Genomic DNA, 15,793 nt, shown 5'->3' with positions numbered 1-15,793 from the left:
TTAACAGCTGACAGAAATCCTGTTAAATTTCAACAGAAAACATTCACAAAACTCCCAAAACGTAATTTAAATAAACATTTATTTGACACAATATTCATACATTTTCTTAGTGTTGTTACATTGAATGCCCAGCAGGCGGCGAACTAATACCATGTTTTGATCCATCGCATCAAGGCTGTTCCTCATTAATCATATGCAAAGTATATATGGGATATATGCCTGCTTTATACATTGTGGAGCACAAGTATTCAAGCCCTGATTTATTTTAGTTAAAGTCTGCGTCTTCATTTTTTTGCTGCGTACCTGAAAGTTCAGAATTCCTCGAGGTATTAGTGTTTCGAAGAAGCATTCATATTTTCCATGACAAAACCTTTATCAGTTCTGGCTTTCTTGTACTTCTTCCTCACACAGTAGACAGCGATTGCTGTTATAATCAACATTGCTCCCAGTACAGACAAAGAAGAAGCAAGTGCAAGGATGGTTTTATCGTGTTCAGTCCCCTTGTACTGACAGTTGTCTCCGTAGTACCACCAGTCATGACCCACCACACACCTGGAGAGCAAAGTAAAAGTCCTCAGAGAAGGTATATTCAGTATCCATATGTACAATGCTTTGGTCGTGATGTATCCTTGGTGAATACCAGTATACCACAATAAGCGGCATAAAAAAGAAACTTTTATCAAACAGTGAAAATGTGGGTAAATGTTTCCCCAACAGAGTCAAGCTAGGTGTACTCTTTCCATCCTTCACGTCACTATAATTTAAGTCTTGGTGCGAAAGCTATATCTGGACAATTACGAAATGCTGCTCACATCCTGTGAGCTAGCATGTGTAAGTATTTGTGCCCAAACTACTGTGGATAAACAACCAGGCTAGTTGTCCTGTTTTCTTTTGTACGGACAAAAGCCAAGTTTGGTGCTAAAGCTATGTTTGGAGCTAAGCTATCTCTCCTGTTTCCTTTATTTGTGCTACCACAAGCCAAGTTTTGTGCTAAAGCTATCTTTGGAGCTAAGCTATCTCTCCTGTTTTATTTATTTGTGCTACCACAAGCTAAGTTTTGTGCTAACGCCATCTTTGGACCTAAGCTATCTGTACTGTTTCATTTTTTATGCTATCACATGCCATGTTTTTGTCCCAAAGCTACTAGATGTCGAGTTTCCAGTCTTTTGCACTAATGTAAACTCGCTGGATGGTAGCTGGAGTGCTTGCTTCACCAAACAACAACAACAACAAAAAAATCTAAAAGTATATTTTTAATCTAAATATTAGTTTGTGAATAATATCACCAAAATAACTTCCTCCTGAATGTCTGGATTGCTCAATATTGGTTTTAAAATACCTGGTTAAGACTGCAGTAACATCGGTTTTAAGTTGGAGAAGTTATTCAGTTCAAAACACTTTGTAGGACAGATTTGAATCGGTAAGCACTGTAAAAATGCACTCACCTGCAAGCAGCTTTGCCGTTGTCCTTGACACACAGTCCACCATTCTGACATTGCACATCGAGGCAGACATCAGTGGGGACGGAAATTGTAGTGGTGTCAGAAGTTGTAGTTGTAGTGACAGAAGACGTAGTGGTGTCAGAAGTTGTAGTTGTAGTGGTGACGGGGCGTGAAGTTGTGGAAGGTGAAAGGGTTGGGAGCAGATGGGAAACATCTGAAGAGGGACAGCAAGTAAAAGAGCATTTAAATGGGTCCAAATGAGAGCGCATTGCTGAGCATGAAATGAAAAGGGGACAACTGTGTGGTATAATCTACTCTAGTATTTGGGTGTGTTTTTCATAGATGTAACCATGCCTAATCACAATAACGCTGTAGATAGATGGTATTTTAGATTTTACAGGTTATACATTTATTTTGATATACTGTATCTGGATGTTTTCATGCTGATGTTTGTTGAATGTATTTTGTCATCTGTTGCTCTTACCCTCCATGGTGAGAAGAAAGATGGCATCTCCTCCCTTGATAAAATCCCTGCTTTTTGCTCTGAGGTGGGTGAGATACACTGCAGTACCGTATCCCGGCCCTCTGAAATACTTCGATCCATCTGTATCTGTGACCTCAACTCCAACCTTGCGAGGATCATCCCAGAAAAACTGTTCAGAGTCTGTTTAAAAGATAGTTGTAGGGGTTACACGTACAGTATAGCATTACTGCAAAGACAGAGGAACTTATTTGAATCTTTCTAATAGCTGAAATAGTTATACTTGTTGCCGTCATGTTGGGGTCAGTCGTGACACTGCGCTGGTTGGACATGCGCTTTTGGATGTGTGGATGTTGGTCCATTAGCATCATGGTTATCTGTTTCCAAGGGCATGGCCATTTCTGTCCTGTATCCCCTTCACGGGCCACCAGATGAGCATAGGCTGACAATTCACCGGGGTAGCCTTCTTTGCCATTGGGGTACAGCTGCATTTGGAAGGTATAACCCTCCTTAGAGGTGAATGGAGGGCTAAAGATAGGCGTGTTTGTTGGGGTGCTTTCCATTACATTCCTGAAGTTTTTCACACGCCATACGAACTCTGGGCAGGTGGTCTCAGAGAGGTTGATGTCATCCAGGGATAGTCCTCCTGTCGCAGGCCCGGGGTGCACCTTGGTCCCTTCAAAGACAACGCGGAATTTGGTTTTGACATCCAAACTCACATGGTGGAGTTGCCACAGCTTCTGAGGGGATCCTGTAACAGAACATGAAATAAAAGCATTAATTAAACGATACACTGAGCACATTTTGCTCAGGAACACTCGAGCAAACAACAAGATTCTGACATTCTCAGGTTTTTGTAATAGTCACCTTCTATGGTCTTTATAAAGCGCAGCGTTCCATTGGGGTTAGTTTTGTCGTACTCTCTGACATAGACCTTCAGCGTGTCTCTGGGGTGAGCACTGTTGTAGTAGAAGAACTGCAGGCATTGAAAACCTCTTTTAGGGTAAAGGATTCTGCTCTCCAGTAGAGCTGTATCCCCAGTGTTGGCTGTGCCAGTGCTGAAGTGCATGAAATAGCCTGAGCCTACAGACACAAATATCACTTTATTAACAATGTCGCTGTCATATACTGGATTCAAAAAACAAAAGATCATTCCTGTGAGTATAGCTTTTTGATGCACACCTCTCAAAGATCATTCTCACCTGTGCATTTGCCCATGTTGGAGTAGTCAGTGTCTGGCCCTCCAGGAGCTGTGGTAACCCTGAGCCAGTCAGCTGTATCCCCTTGTCCCTGGATCATACCGCAGATGTTCTCACGTTCAAAGTCGCATGAATCCAGGAAGGTAGAGGCCTGAGCTAGAAGACATTTCATAGACACACAAACACATGTGTAGGAGCACTTTGAACCACAATAAACAGATTTCAGATTCACCAATGTTATGCTTTGTCAGGCATTTACAAGAGGCAGCATAAGTTTAGTGATAAGCAGAAACCTTGAAATGAGCTATCATAAAAACTGGAATTAAACAGATGAGCTCTTACTGCAGTTGTAGAGGCGGTGGAGCTTTAGCAGGTCGCTGTCACTGAACTCCATACGCTGGCCGATCACATCACTGAAAGCCGGGATCTTGGTGACGATGGTGGGCTCAGTGCCGTTACGGAAGGCATTTTTGCTGTAGTGCATCATGGAGCCGTAATCATAGGGTACACCCAAAGAGCTGGAGGTGCTGTCATTGTAGGTGTTAAAGTTGTGTTCCCTACCTGCGAATCAAAAATAAACAATTTGCTATTCCAATAAAGTGGGGTCAGATTTTATAGATGTTTTTTGAAACCATAAAAGTTGTGTTTATCAGTGTGCGCTCGAAGCCTTGACAAGAGATCGCTGACGAATAAGGACTCTGTACTGTAAATTTCACCTTGATGAGCATAGGTCAGTGCAACTTTGTGAACTGATGCGTTGGTAATTTCGCTTATCTTCTTAGGTTTTGCAGTCAAGACAACAGATCACGCACACGCTTATCACTCACACAAGCAGTAAACGAATTGCTGTGCTAAGCGCTCTCTTTAAAGTCTACCACAAAAAAAACTTTTAACTGCTCTTGACAGTTGGATTTCTGTTTTATTTAAATTAGAATACGGGGAAAATCTAGAATAAATTTAATGTATAATAGCTATATCACATGCATTCTCAATCTCACAAAACTGTTATCATGCAAAGAACAGTCAAATAAGGGATAAATGTGGGAGTAGTGAGCGGCTCATTACCCTCTGAGATGCGGTCCCACATGATTTTGACATAATCATCACGGTCTGACCTGGACTGCTCGTGCCAGAAACCCAGAGCATGAAGGAACTCATGTTCAATGGTGGCTATGCGGTCACAGTTTGTCCCTATCGACAATCTCTGCTTCCCAACGTGCCGGTTACCAACAGAGGAGAAACAGCTTATGAAAAGAAAGCAAAAATTTTGTGAACATGCAATCAAAGTTTTCATTACTACTTGAGAAAGTACGGCTTGTCCCACCTTCTAATCAGTCTAAAAAAAGATTCTGTGCACGTTCTTCTTTCCTTACCCGCCCCCTTTAAAGATGGAGATGTAGTTATCTTCTCCGCTCCAAGGCTTGAAGTCAATGCAGGTCTTGAGCCGGTACTGCTCGAAGGCTTTTAGAATCACACCTTTCGCATTGATCTCTGCAGAGAAGATAACGAATAAATAAAATCACGTAAAGGCTCAAATGAGGCTCACATGGTTGACACTTCACGCTGCATCCATAAATGGACAAACTTCTAAAATACAACCCATGCACTGCGATTGTGACATGAGTTATGTCCTGAACAAAGTACAAAATTATGACTTGTAGCTTGTGTAAATGTTCTTGTGAACTGATGTCAATACTGTATAAATCTATCTAGAGACATTCTACAAAGCTTTAAGGAGTTCAGACTTTTTGTTATTTTTTTTGTTTGTTTTAGATTTTCTGACAGGCATTCTTACCTAAGTCATCCTCCATGCGGTATGGGACCATCGTTGGCCACCTGTACTTCTCCCCTATAATGGAATTTCGAGTTTGCTTCTACAACGGCAAAACCAATCAGAAAGATAGGGACGATGTAATGAGCAAAGGTTAAATAAAAAGTCGGCTGTGCAGGTGATAATTAAAAACAGTTGAATTAACGTACCTCATCGAGCACAATGTCCCCCTCGACAAGATTCAACCCTGCCTCTGTGGAGAACAAAAGCAATGACAAATTGTTTACAGGGCTATCTGGAGGCACGGGGCAGAAAAACGTTCCTTTCTACATACCTTCATTGATGTCAAAAATGTCTAGATCCTTTCCACCGTCCACATCATAGTCTGTAAATCAAGCAAGCAAGGGGACATGAAAACACATCTGAGCAATAAGCTGTAAGTGACTTAAAAAGTCAATTTAGCGTAGGAGCTTGAGACTTACCAGTCACCTTTACTATGGGCTGAACAACATAAAGTAAAAAAAAGTAATAGTTATTTATTTATTCGTTTTAAATCAAGTTGTCGTAAGATGTTAATAAAGTAAACCAACCACTTACCAAGCAAATGGCAGTACCACAAAGAAGACAAATGATGTGTAGAACAACCAAGTCTGTGGCTTTTCGTCCTGCCATGGCAGAGAATCAAAATCTAAATGGCTGAGTCTGACAGACACTTGGGAAGCAGGAATGATTAGAGAGGTGCATAAAATACAAAACGTGACGACAAGTCAATAACTTACAGAGCCGTAAAGTGTTGGAGTTATGCAACAACCTCAGTCTGCTCCTCTATCTCCCCACACATCTTAACAGAGTTGCTTGGAGCAACAAAACAGTCATGCACCCTCATAATGTTTGTTCATTTTACCCTTTAAAAAGCAAAATCTATCCTCTTAACATGATGAGATGTGTACTGTCAGCGCTCTACCAATCAGGTCGAGCGAATAGTTATCATGGGTTTATTTTTTTGTTCATTATTTCATTAAGTAAAACTTTGCAGAATTCATTTCTTTTGCCCTCCAGCAGAAAGACATGCAAAATGCGTGGCTTTTTACTGGAACTACTCTTGTGTCACTTTGATTGCTGCACGGCAAAGGAAGAATGGGAGGTTCTCATAAACCTACACAGAAGAAGCACAAAGACTTTACCTCAAAACCATCACCCTCATTCCTGCACTGACTCCACCTTCTGAACACAGAAGCACACTTAGAGCTGCCCACACTCTCTAGAGAGTCTGCTGTTTTGCCTTTTAAATCTGCTGTTGCTGTCAGCTTACTCTATGCTGTGACAAAATGCTCGATACGCTCTATGAGTTGTGCAATGTTTGAACTAGAAATTTCACCTTTAGCCTTTTTCAATGAAATGTTAAGTCTTCGAGTGGCCTGTGTGACATGGTTTTAAGATGTGGTTAGCTATTGTAAAAGTATTACATGGGATGTGTTTAATATTTAAGAGAGGCGACACTAGTCATAACCTTAATCCTTATTGCGATGTTGCTTTTGATAAATATTAACAAGTGTATGGCAATTACAATTACATCTACTTTAATCTAATACAAAACAGACAAGTACACATACTGAAAGTTTCTAGTTCACCAAAGCTGCAGGTCTTTGGATTGTGAGAGAAGAAACCCCTCAAAGGAAACAAGAATAGAAAAAATTTTGTCAACTTTAGTATAAAAGTGAAAATATACATTTATTCTCTTTGCGTCAGGTTGTCTTTGTTTCCCGAGAAACATGATCATACCTCACTCTTTTATGATCAGTAAACTGTGTGTTCTCCACTAGAAGAAGAGGCTCCCCTGATCGCCAGTTCTATACATGACAAGCTGCCACATTATCTCTGAGGTAGCAAACGAGAGCCACTACACTTACAGTACACGTGTGCTACTTGTTGGCAATAACTGCTACAGATGAAATTCTTTTTCATCTTCCTCTGGATGTATTAATTATTACCTACTGCACTGCATGTGTGTGTTTCATTAAAGTCGTAAAATAAGAAATAGCTCAGAGTGGTCTGATATTATATTTAATTTAAAAAAAAAATAGTGTTGATGTGAAGCACATGGTTATTTAACAAATGGGCATATACGTTCAAATTGTGTGGACAAATTGATACTTGTCCAGCCCAGTTTTTTGTTAATACTTGTTTTTTTCTTTTGCATGCATTTGCTACAGTCGTGTACAGGTGCGATAGTCTATTCGTTGTCTGCAGGTGACATACTGTATATGTGAAAATAGCTACCTGCAGTATATAGTATACATCCAGTATATAGCTGGGTGCAGGTCTAACTTGATACTGTTTTACTTTTTCTTTGGCACATCTGTTATGTGGGCGGCACAGTATAAGAATGTAATATAAGAATTTTAATGGCTAAGGGCTCTACGGCTCTCCAGAGGACAAGTACAGAAAATGAATGTGTGCAGGCCTTGCAGTGGCAGTGCTTGTGCTTAATTACCTTAACCAGCCACACCTGAGAAGATGTGAATAAAGGGCGTCGTTGAGGAGCCTTAAGACGACTGCTTTTCAGCAGCACTGGAGCTCACTGTGTCGCATCTGCTGCCTTTTTTGTTTTCATTTTATCCAAGTCAGCTGTTGTTTTTGTAACTCGTCATGTCATGTGTCTCCACTTGATGTTGCTGCCCTCGAGCCAGGTCTAAATGGTGAATATCTTTTGGATGTTTTTGTGGAGACTGAATACCAGTCTTTTAGTTTTTTTTTGTTTGTTTTTTTCTTGGGGTGAGAATAGGGCTCATCCAAGGCTTAGCTTGGTGTTGTTTTTTTTTCTTGGAAGTTAGTCCAAGCTAACTTAGCTTAGTTATTAGCTTAGCTTAGTTCAAGCTAATGTTGCCACACAAGGAGAATTTGTATGTTTCAGAAGTCGCCTGGTGTAGAAAACCTCCAGGTGTTGGTGTTGGTCCATCACCGCCTTCTTTTGTTTTTTTGTGGTGACTCTGGGGTGGCCCTGGTCATTTATTATTATTAATATTATAATTATCTGAGGTATTATGGTAGCCGCAGCAAATTTTAGGCGCTTTCTGTATGCGGCCATTAGTGTTGTGGTGAAGTCGGCTGAATTTTGGTCTCCAGCATTCTGATGTTACTAGCTGAAGGCAATAACTTGGCCACATTTGTTGTGGGCCACTTGAGTGGCGTGAGGACTGATGACTATATTGGCATTCGTTGTGACTAACTTATGTCTAAGGTTGCGCTTTGGCGTGAGGGCATTGCAGGAAGACTTTGTTCATTTTTAGGGCTCCTGGAGAATTCATTTTGAGAGTAGAGTTGTTCTGCCTCTCTGTAGCGGCAGTGCTACTTTAACCAGTCACACCTGAGAAGATTGAAGTTGTAGAGGCCTACGGCCAGTTTTCAGCTGCAGAAACTCACATGTTGCCTTTTTCTTATTTTAAAGCAGGAAAACCTTATATTTGTAACACCATTGTATGTTGCAGTCCTAAATTTTTTGAATTAGTGTTTTATTCCTACTGTCCTGCAGATGGCAGTAATGCAATCCAAAGATTGCTCTTATGATAGTTCCTTGAACCTAAAAATGCAGACTCTCAACTTTAAAAAAAGTCCAATTTTCCTTAACTCAACTCCCCCTTTAATTTTTTATTTTTTTTAAAAAATGTTCTAGACATACACACGTCTGTGGTTGCACTAAGAGCCATTTCTCACTGTAAAGGTTGTGTCCATAAAGTGGAATTTTCATTGTGCCCTTGATGATGGTGGAACTAGGACAAAGGCGGAGGAAACAATCCCATCGCTGTCACATTCCTGCAAGCTTTGTGTGGTTTGACGGTGTCATATTTTTCGACTTTTGCTGATTACATATTGATATTTTCTGGCATCTGCTTTATATTACTTAAAAGATGAGTTCATGGGATGGATGGAATTAATGGAGCTGAACTGATGCATCTCAGGCTCTGGCTATATATATATATTTTTTTTTCCCTGAGACTTGTAAGCTGGTATGAGACCAAATTATTATAATTTTTTTTTTTTTTTTTCCTTACCAAAGTTTCCACCATCAATACACTTTACGCAGATGGAGCAGTGTCATGACCTGAAAAGAAGTTGCAGGGATACAATTAGTCTCAGGAAATGCATTAGCTTTTCATACCCCTAAGGTCTTAGTAATGAATTAATAATAAAAAGAAACTACTAAGTAAATTGATTAAAATGAAGCTACAACACTATACCTTAAATACAATAGTAGTTGCTTACTGAAGTTAAGACATGGTCCTGAACTATATCAAAATAAATGCTCGTGCTATTTTTCACTGCTGCTGTCATTAAGTCAAGACAACCAATGTTTACCGGTGTGTTTGGACATCAGTATGTTATACTGTGAACATGTCATCTGACACGAAGCTTACGCATGAGAACAGACAAAAGAAAATTCACTGAAGTATAAAATTCTAAATGTGCTTTTCTTTACAGATCACTCACGTGGTTTTGTATAGATTTGCACATATGAGGGCATATCCACAACAGAAGGCAAGTAGAAGAAGCTGGCAAAGCAGTTAATTTGTTTTTTAAACGAATACATAGACCCAAGAGGTGTTATCATATCATCAAGACGGACTTTCAGTTCCTATATTACCCTGCTCCATCAGATAACGGCTTCTTCACACATGTAGAAATGAGTTGTGAATTAAAAATGTGATGTGTGTATTTATTTAAAGGCAGTGACTTAATGTTTATCAGCTGTACTGTCGAAGATCGGTCCCGCTATAGGCAGTTTCAGCACAGCGGGACCTCAGCCCTTCCACCTCTGCATTAATCCTTTCACTGATCTCGCAATCACAGACATATGTATATCTCTCACATTCAGATTTACTCACTATCATATGGATTCAATCCCGCAGCACATGTGGCGTATGCAAAAGCTGTGGGAATACTGAAATTCTAATATAAAACAATTATAGATAGGTAGGTAGATAGATGTTTTACTTATCCCAAACAGCATCCCAGTTGCAGCAGCAATATACAGGCACTCAACGCCATACATGTTTATATAACAGAAAAAATTTAATATACTATATACACAATATTAACAAGAATTATTAAATACTTGAATGTAAATAAGTGAATACAAAAAAAAAGGAATGTCAAGAGTGTCATCTGTCACATGCAGGTCTTCAACAGGGGTTCCGTGACCCCCTAGAGGCTCTGCAGAGGTACTGCAGAGGGGTCGCAAAATCTTTGGTTGATTAGACATTTTTATAGATTTTTTATTTTATTTTTATTTTATTTAAATACACATTAACATGAACGCAACATATTTTGTAAAGGAATAAATGGAGGCAGAAGACGTTACCAGCGCCCTACTGTTGCACAATAAAAAAAAATTAATATTTGAACTTGTGTGTTATTTAAATAGCTTAATACTGAATGCAAAATGAAAATGGGCTATAGAACACGTATAGAAAGTCAGGGGTCTTTGGCCTCAAAAACACTGAAGACCCCTGCACTACATTATATAATAATTATGTGGAACAAGGAATGACAGACAAAATGAAAAACTGTGAAGCACATGACTTAAGTATGGCATTTTCAGTGGCTAACACTGGCGGTCATACATAACAATGAATATAAGGTAGTTGCTTGTACTGAATTACATTAAAACTAAATGAAATAAGTCTGATTGAAGAGTTGGGTTAACATTCACACGTGGGAGAGGTACCACTATTAATCTATGTTTTCATCAAGGAATTTGTTGTTTTGAGACAGGTAGTTGCAATATAAATTGTACTGTACTGACGAAAGGTTTAGCAAACCAAGCCCGTTACCAATAAAACTGTTCATGTAATTAGTATTCTGACAACTCATTTGCAGTCACGACTGTGCAGGCAAGCAGTGGGCTTTTCCTCACGTGGTGAAGTTTGTGTTAAATGCCTATTCTGTATTCCACCCAGGCCACTTTGATGTCTGCGCTGTGTTTTATCTTATCGTGGACATTCATTTCTCCGTGCCCTCTGTGGCCATCACAATTAATTATTTGAAAACACCATTACACCTTGAATGGAGCTTTCATCTCAAGCGTTGGCTCAATCTGTTCCGGCTTCTGTCTGCGTATTGCTTTACGCTTTGCGTGTGAATTTGGCGCATGTGAGGAAATCGGAGAGCAAGTGGCACGGAGGGCAGTTCTTTATTTATTTATTTTTCACTCAGCGTAATTCTTTTGAAGATAATTCCGCCCCGCTTTCAAGGTGTGACAAGATGGGTTGTTTCCCTCTCTGCATTTTCTGAGACAAATTCTGAATTAATTTTCAAGTGGCACCATATGTGCCTCTGACCCACTGTGATTTAATTAATTTAATTTATGTTTGGGGGGGAGGATTGTTGAGTTCTAATGAAACCAGCACATCATTGCTGCAAGGGATGACTAACGAGTTTACACGGGTGTTTACAAGACTCCCCGCAAAGAACCACACGCTCAACAGTAAATATTCTGATTTAACCTCGACATCGGGAACCCACGCAGTTAGGGTTCGTTCTTTATTAAAAACGAATGTTTGTGAAACATGACTCGATGAAATTCAAAATTAAATTCCAGCAAAGGTCACAGGGACTTGAAACAGAGTAGGTCCTGCTGAGTTATCGAGATTTTATGTGGATCTGAATATTTCATGCACTCTTGTGACTCATTAGAGAACAGAGTGGGCCTTCTGAGGATGACACTAGGGTGTCAGTGGGGTTCTAGGGGTTGAGATGGGGGGCCTCTGTGGATCAGGCTTGTTACAGGGCATCACATAGATACTTGATCAGTTTGAGATCTAGTGAATTTAAAGGTCAAGTCAACACCTTGTGCTGTTCTTCATGTTTTTTTTACTTGTCCCTAAAGCATTTTTTTCTGTGTGTGTCAGGCTGCATCCTGCTGCGGATGGCTGCTGCCATCAAGGAGTGTCATTGCTATGGTGGTGGGGGTGCCTGGTCTGGTCTAGGTGGGTGGTACATGTCATAGCATCGACATGAATACCGGGTCCAAAAGTTTCCCAGCAGAAAATTGTATTGCCACAAGACGCTCAATGTTATTCACTTCTCCTGTCAGTGGTCTTAATGTTGTGGCTGATCGGCATATTGGATTTGAGCTAAAAAGGTTAAATTGCTGACATTCAGCTCTGATTTGACGGTGTCTCTCTTATTGTTTTCCCGTCCAGTTGAGGGAGGGACCATGTGCAGGGTGAACCGTGGCCTTGGTCCGATGAATGTGAACGCACTCCAGCGCCCTTGGGATGAAGGTCAGCGCTCTAACCGCGGTAATGTGTTTCATTTCAAATCCGATGTACCACGGCCAAAATGTTACTGTCCACTGTAGTGTGATAAATGATGTGTTGAAAAGCTGCGCAGAACAGATGCTGTATTAGAGAGTGAAAAAAAGAAAATACATCGTTATCTTCCAGAGCTATTTAACAGAATTGGACACCAAAATACATTTAAAAGGAGCTTTCTGTGAGTTATTTATTTTAGATAGAATTCCTGTTTTTTTTTTTTTAAATCTGATTTAAAACTATCTGCTATTATTGTAGTCAGATTATATTGTAAATTATACCAGTATAATGCGAAATATGGGATATTTGAAGCATTTTAAACTTGCTCTTTGGATTCTCATAGTATAGAAGTTATCATGTGTCACATCACAACAATAAAAAGCGATTTGTTTGTTTTGAGTATATTTCTTCTAAGTAGGAATAAAAACCAAGTTAAAAATAGAGTAAAAAAGTCACTATCTAAAAAGCAGCTGAAACAAGGGCACCTGGACTTGCTGGGTTTCTAGAAGATGTTCCGTTATATGACCAAGTGTCTTCTTCAGTTCTAAATGATGGATGGGGAGTTGGGAGTTGAAGCTCATATTATCCACCTGATATACACCGATCAGCCACAACATTAAAACCACTAACCCAAAGGAACCAAGGACCCCTAACACCATTCCATTGCCAGACACCACACGACACGTCAGAAAACCCACGTCTATTCTCTGATAAGGCTCAACAGAGGCCTAGACAATATTACAAAGGTGGCCATAATGTTACACCTGATCTGGGCCATGACCTAGATGCCTAAAAACCTTCATAGACATATTTTACTCAATGTAATCAACAGACTTTTAGAGTTTGAAGTGGGTCTCGTGGACTTTTTCAAACATCACAGCTCTGTGACTCAAAATATACAACACTTTTTCCAGAATAGGCTCCATGAGGTGCACAAACTCTGTGAGCACAAAAACACACACTTAAAGTCGCCTACTGTCCTGTGTTGAGAGGTAGATTCAAACTTTTTTTCATGTCCGAGGCTGTCTGAATCCAGGCCAAGCATCAAAACACTGGATATTGTGTTTGACCAGAGAATATAGTCTAACTGGAGATATCTGAGGGGGGTGGGTGCATCTCCCTGATATTATTCTTTACTAGGATGAAAGACGTTTTGCTGTGGAATCTTGCAGCTGACCAGTTCTCAGAGAACACCTGCCTCGATCTCAGTGACTTTGCACACATCGCATTTGGCGCACTGACTGTTAATCAGTCTCATGTAGTTTTCCTTTTATTGAGAGCGTTGTACCAGGGGCTCCGGTGCTCCCGCGTATGTGAGCTCACGGTCGTAATGACGTCACTAATTAGTCGGAGTTTGGGGGCTCTGGACCCCCCCCAGCTTCTCTGACTACACAGGCATCCAGTAGCTCCCAGTCAGTGTGATGCTCTCTCTGCTGCTCCTCTGTCTACCGCTACAGAAGAGTGGACATCTCCGAGACACTGTTTGGTCCCAGCAATATTCCAGGTTGGGAAAAAACGTATCGAAGTCATTTTGTAAACTTAGTGGGAGCCTTACTTGTCTCAGGAATTAGTGGACGCGGATGTGGGTAATTTAACTCCTATTCTCCAAGGTAAGGAGATGTTATTATTAGTCATTTGATCAAACAGAAGGCAAATCTGTCTTATTTCAGTTTAATGCTAAAAACTGAACACTGGAAAAAGACTACAAACTACAGTGATCATTACCATTATCATTATGTGTGACGATTTGCCAACGTGCACGCCATTCATAAGAGAGCATTTTGATAGTATAAGCAAATGTGTGACTGAAATAAAAGAACATACTTGCTTGTTTGTTCTTTGAATCGAGGACAACTGAGGCTTAAAAATCAGTCCTTTCACAAGTGAGAATCCTCCAACCTGACTCCTACAGTCGGATCTAGTGATCCAGCTCTTTTAAACTTCCTCATATTTGTGTTAACTGTGGGCGTAAGTATTGTCAGACTTTAGTCAGATTTGCTAACGCGGTTTGGCTGACGTACAAGTTAGGATTTTTTGGATGCGTGAAAGTGCGTTTGGATGAATTATTGCACCGATACGCACCGAACAAACTGAAGCGACTCCCCGACAGAGCTGTCGTCTCAACACGTAGTCACACCCGCCATATCCTAAATATCACATACACGAGGATTTACACCGTGTCATATTTGTCCGGTGTTGTATTCTGTTTGTACAGCCCACATAATTTGGCGATGATTCATCTCTCGGTCTCTGTTAACTGTCACACACAAACGTCCCCGGTTGCACACCGCGTGTGTGGTGTAGGCGACTCTAACTAACCAGCCTATGGCAGTCAGATTAAGACAGATGATGTAGAGAGAGAAGAGAGAACTAGAGAAGAGGTGCGCACATTCTCACACTGTTAATGTCTCTCACACGTGCTCTGTTGCTCTTTTACCAGCTGGAGGCAGACGAAACTGCAACAGGTGAACAGAGAGATACATACAGTGATGTGAAAAAGTGTTTTGTGTGTGTGTGTGTGTGTGTGTGTGTGTGTGTGTGTGTGTGTGTGTCACACTTAAATGTTTCAGGTCATCAAACCACTTTAAACATTAGTCATAAGATAAGTAAACACAAAATGCATTTTTTAAATGAAGGTTTTTATTACTAAGGGGAACACTTTTTTTCCATCAAGAAATCACTTAAATAGGACCCGCCTGACAAAAAGCGAAGTAGACCGAGATCGAAAACAAATTCAGGAACAAATGAGAGTGAAAGTAATTTAAAGCTTTGGGACTCCAGCGAACCACAGTGAGAGCCATTGTCCACAAATGGTGAAAACATGGAGCAGTGGTGAACCTTCCCAGGAGTGGCCAGCCGACCAAAATTACCCCAGTGACGACTGATCCAAGAGGTCACAAAAGACCCCACAACAGCATCTAAAGAACTGCAGGCCTCAGTTGCCTCAGTTAAGGTCAGTGTTCTTGGCTCCACCATAAGAAAGAGACTGAGCAAAAAGGGCCCGTATGGCAGAGTTCCTCCATTGCGCTGTAAAAGACTCATTGCAAGTCGTCGCAAATGCTTGATTGCAATTGTTGCTGATAAGGGTGGACAAACCAGTTTTTAGGTTTAGGGGACAATCACTTTTTCACACCACTGTATATGTGGAAATACAAATATCCAGTGTTCATCAACACAGTCACATCTGTAATAATAGTGGAGCCCAGCTGCACCATTATTACAGATGTTACAGTTTGCAGAGCGTACCAGAAAAATATGCACTGTGCATGACCTCAAGAGTAACATAATGTGTTACAGGCACATTTCCGTGGTTACCTATTAGTTTACTGACCCTCATGTGCTCCATTGATTAGTGCCTGTGGTTCATAAATCAGACACTGGTTGCTGAGGCAGAATGAAAGCGTGGATTATAGTTGTAGCTTACAGGTGTGTCACTCTCACCTTTGAATTACAAGGAGGTTAGGGTGCCGACAATGCTAATACAATCGTTCAGCAAATTCAATTACACAATTCCTCTCTGACGCAAGCTTATTAAAACTGTAGAGCTACATTCCCAGAACATAACAAGTGCCTTTTGTTGCATGTGC

The 15,793-nt window shown here is 40.5% G+C and overlaps 1 protein-coding gene across 1 annotated transcript; it reads right to left on the bottom strand.

Annotated features, from left to right (window-relative positions):
* Positions 1-62: 62 nt before the first annotated feature.
* On the bottom strand, positions 63-5,614 carry mep1bb (meprin A subunit beta b). Its single transcript, XM_047589028.1, has 14 exons — positions 5,491-5,614; positions 5,376-5,394; positions 5,228-5,278; positions 5,103-5,146; positions 4,918-4,996; positions 4,496-4,613; positions 4,188-4,366; positions 3,465-3,683; positions 3,126-3,278; positions 2,791-3,006; positions 2,207-2,674; positions 1,927-2,106; positions 1,446-1,656; positions 63-552 (listed from the first exon to the last, which is right to left on the bottom strand). Exons 1-14 carry the CDS (start codon positions 5,563-5,565, stop codon positions 330-332), a joined length of 2,235 nt encoding a protein of 744 aa, XP_047444984.1. The 5' UTR covers positions 5,566-5,614; the 3' UTR covers positions 63-329.
* Positions 5,615-15,793: the final 10,179 nt, after the last annotated feature.

Source organism: Mugil cephalus, chromosome 7, assembly GCF_022458985.1.
Source record: "Mugil cephalus isolate CIBA_MC_2020 chromosome 7, CIBA_Mcephalus_1.1, whole genome shotgun sequence".
NCBI lineage: Eukaryota > Metazoa > Chordata > Actinopteri > Mugiliformes > Mugilidae > Mugil > Mugil cephalus.
The sequence above is the reverse complement of the archived record's forward strand: the minus strand, read 5'-3'. Positions and strand labels throughout refer to the sequence as shown.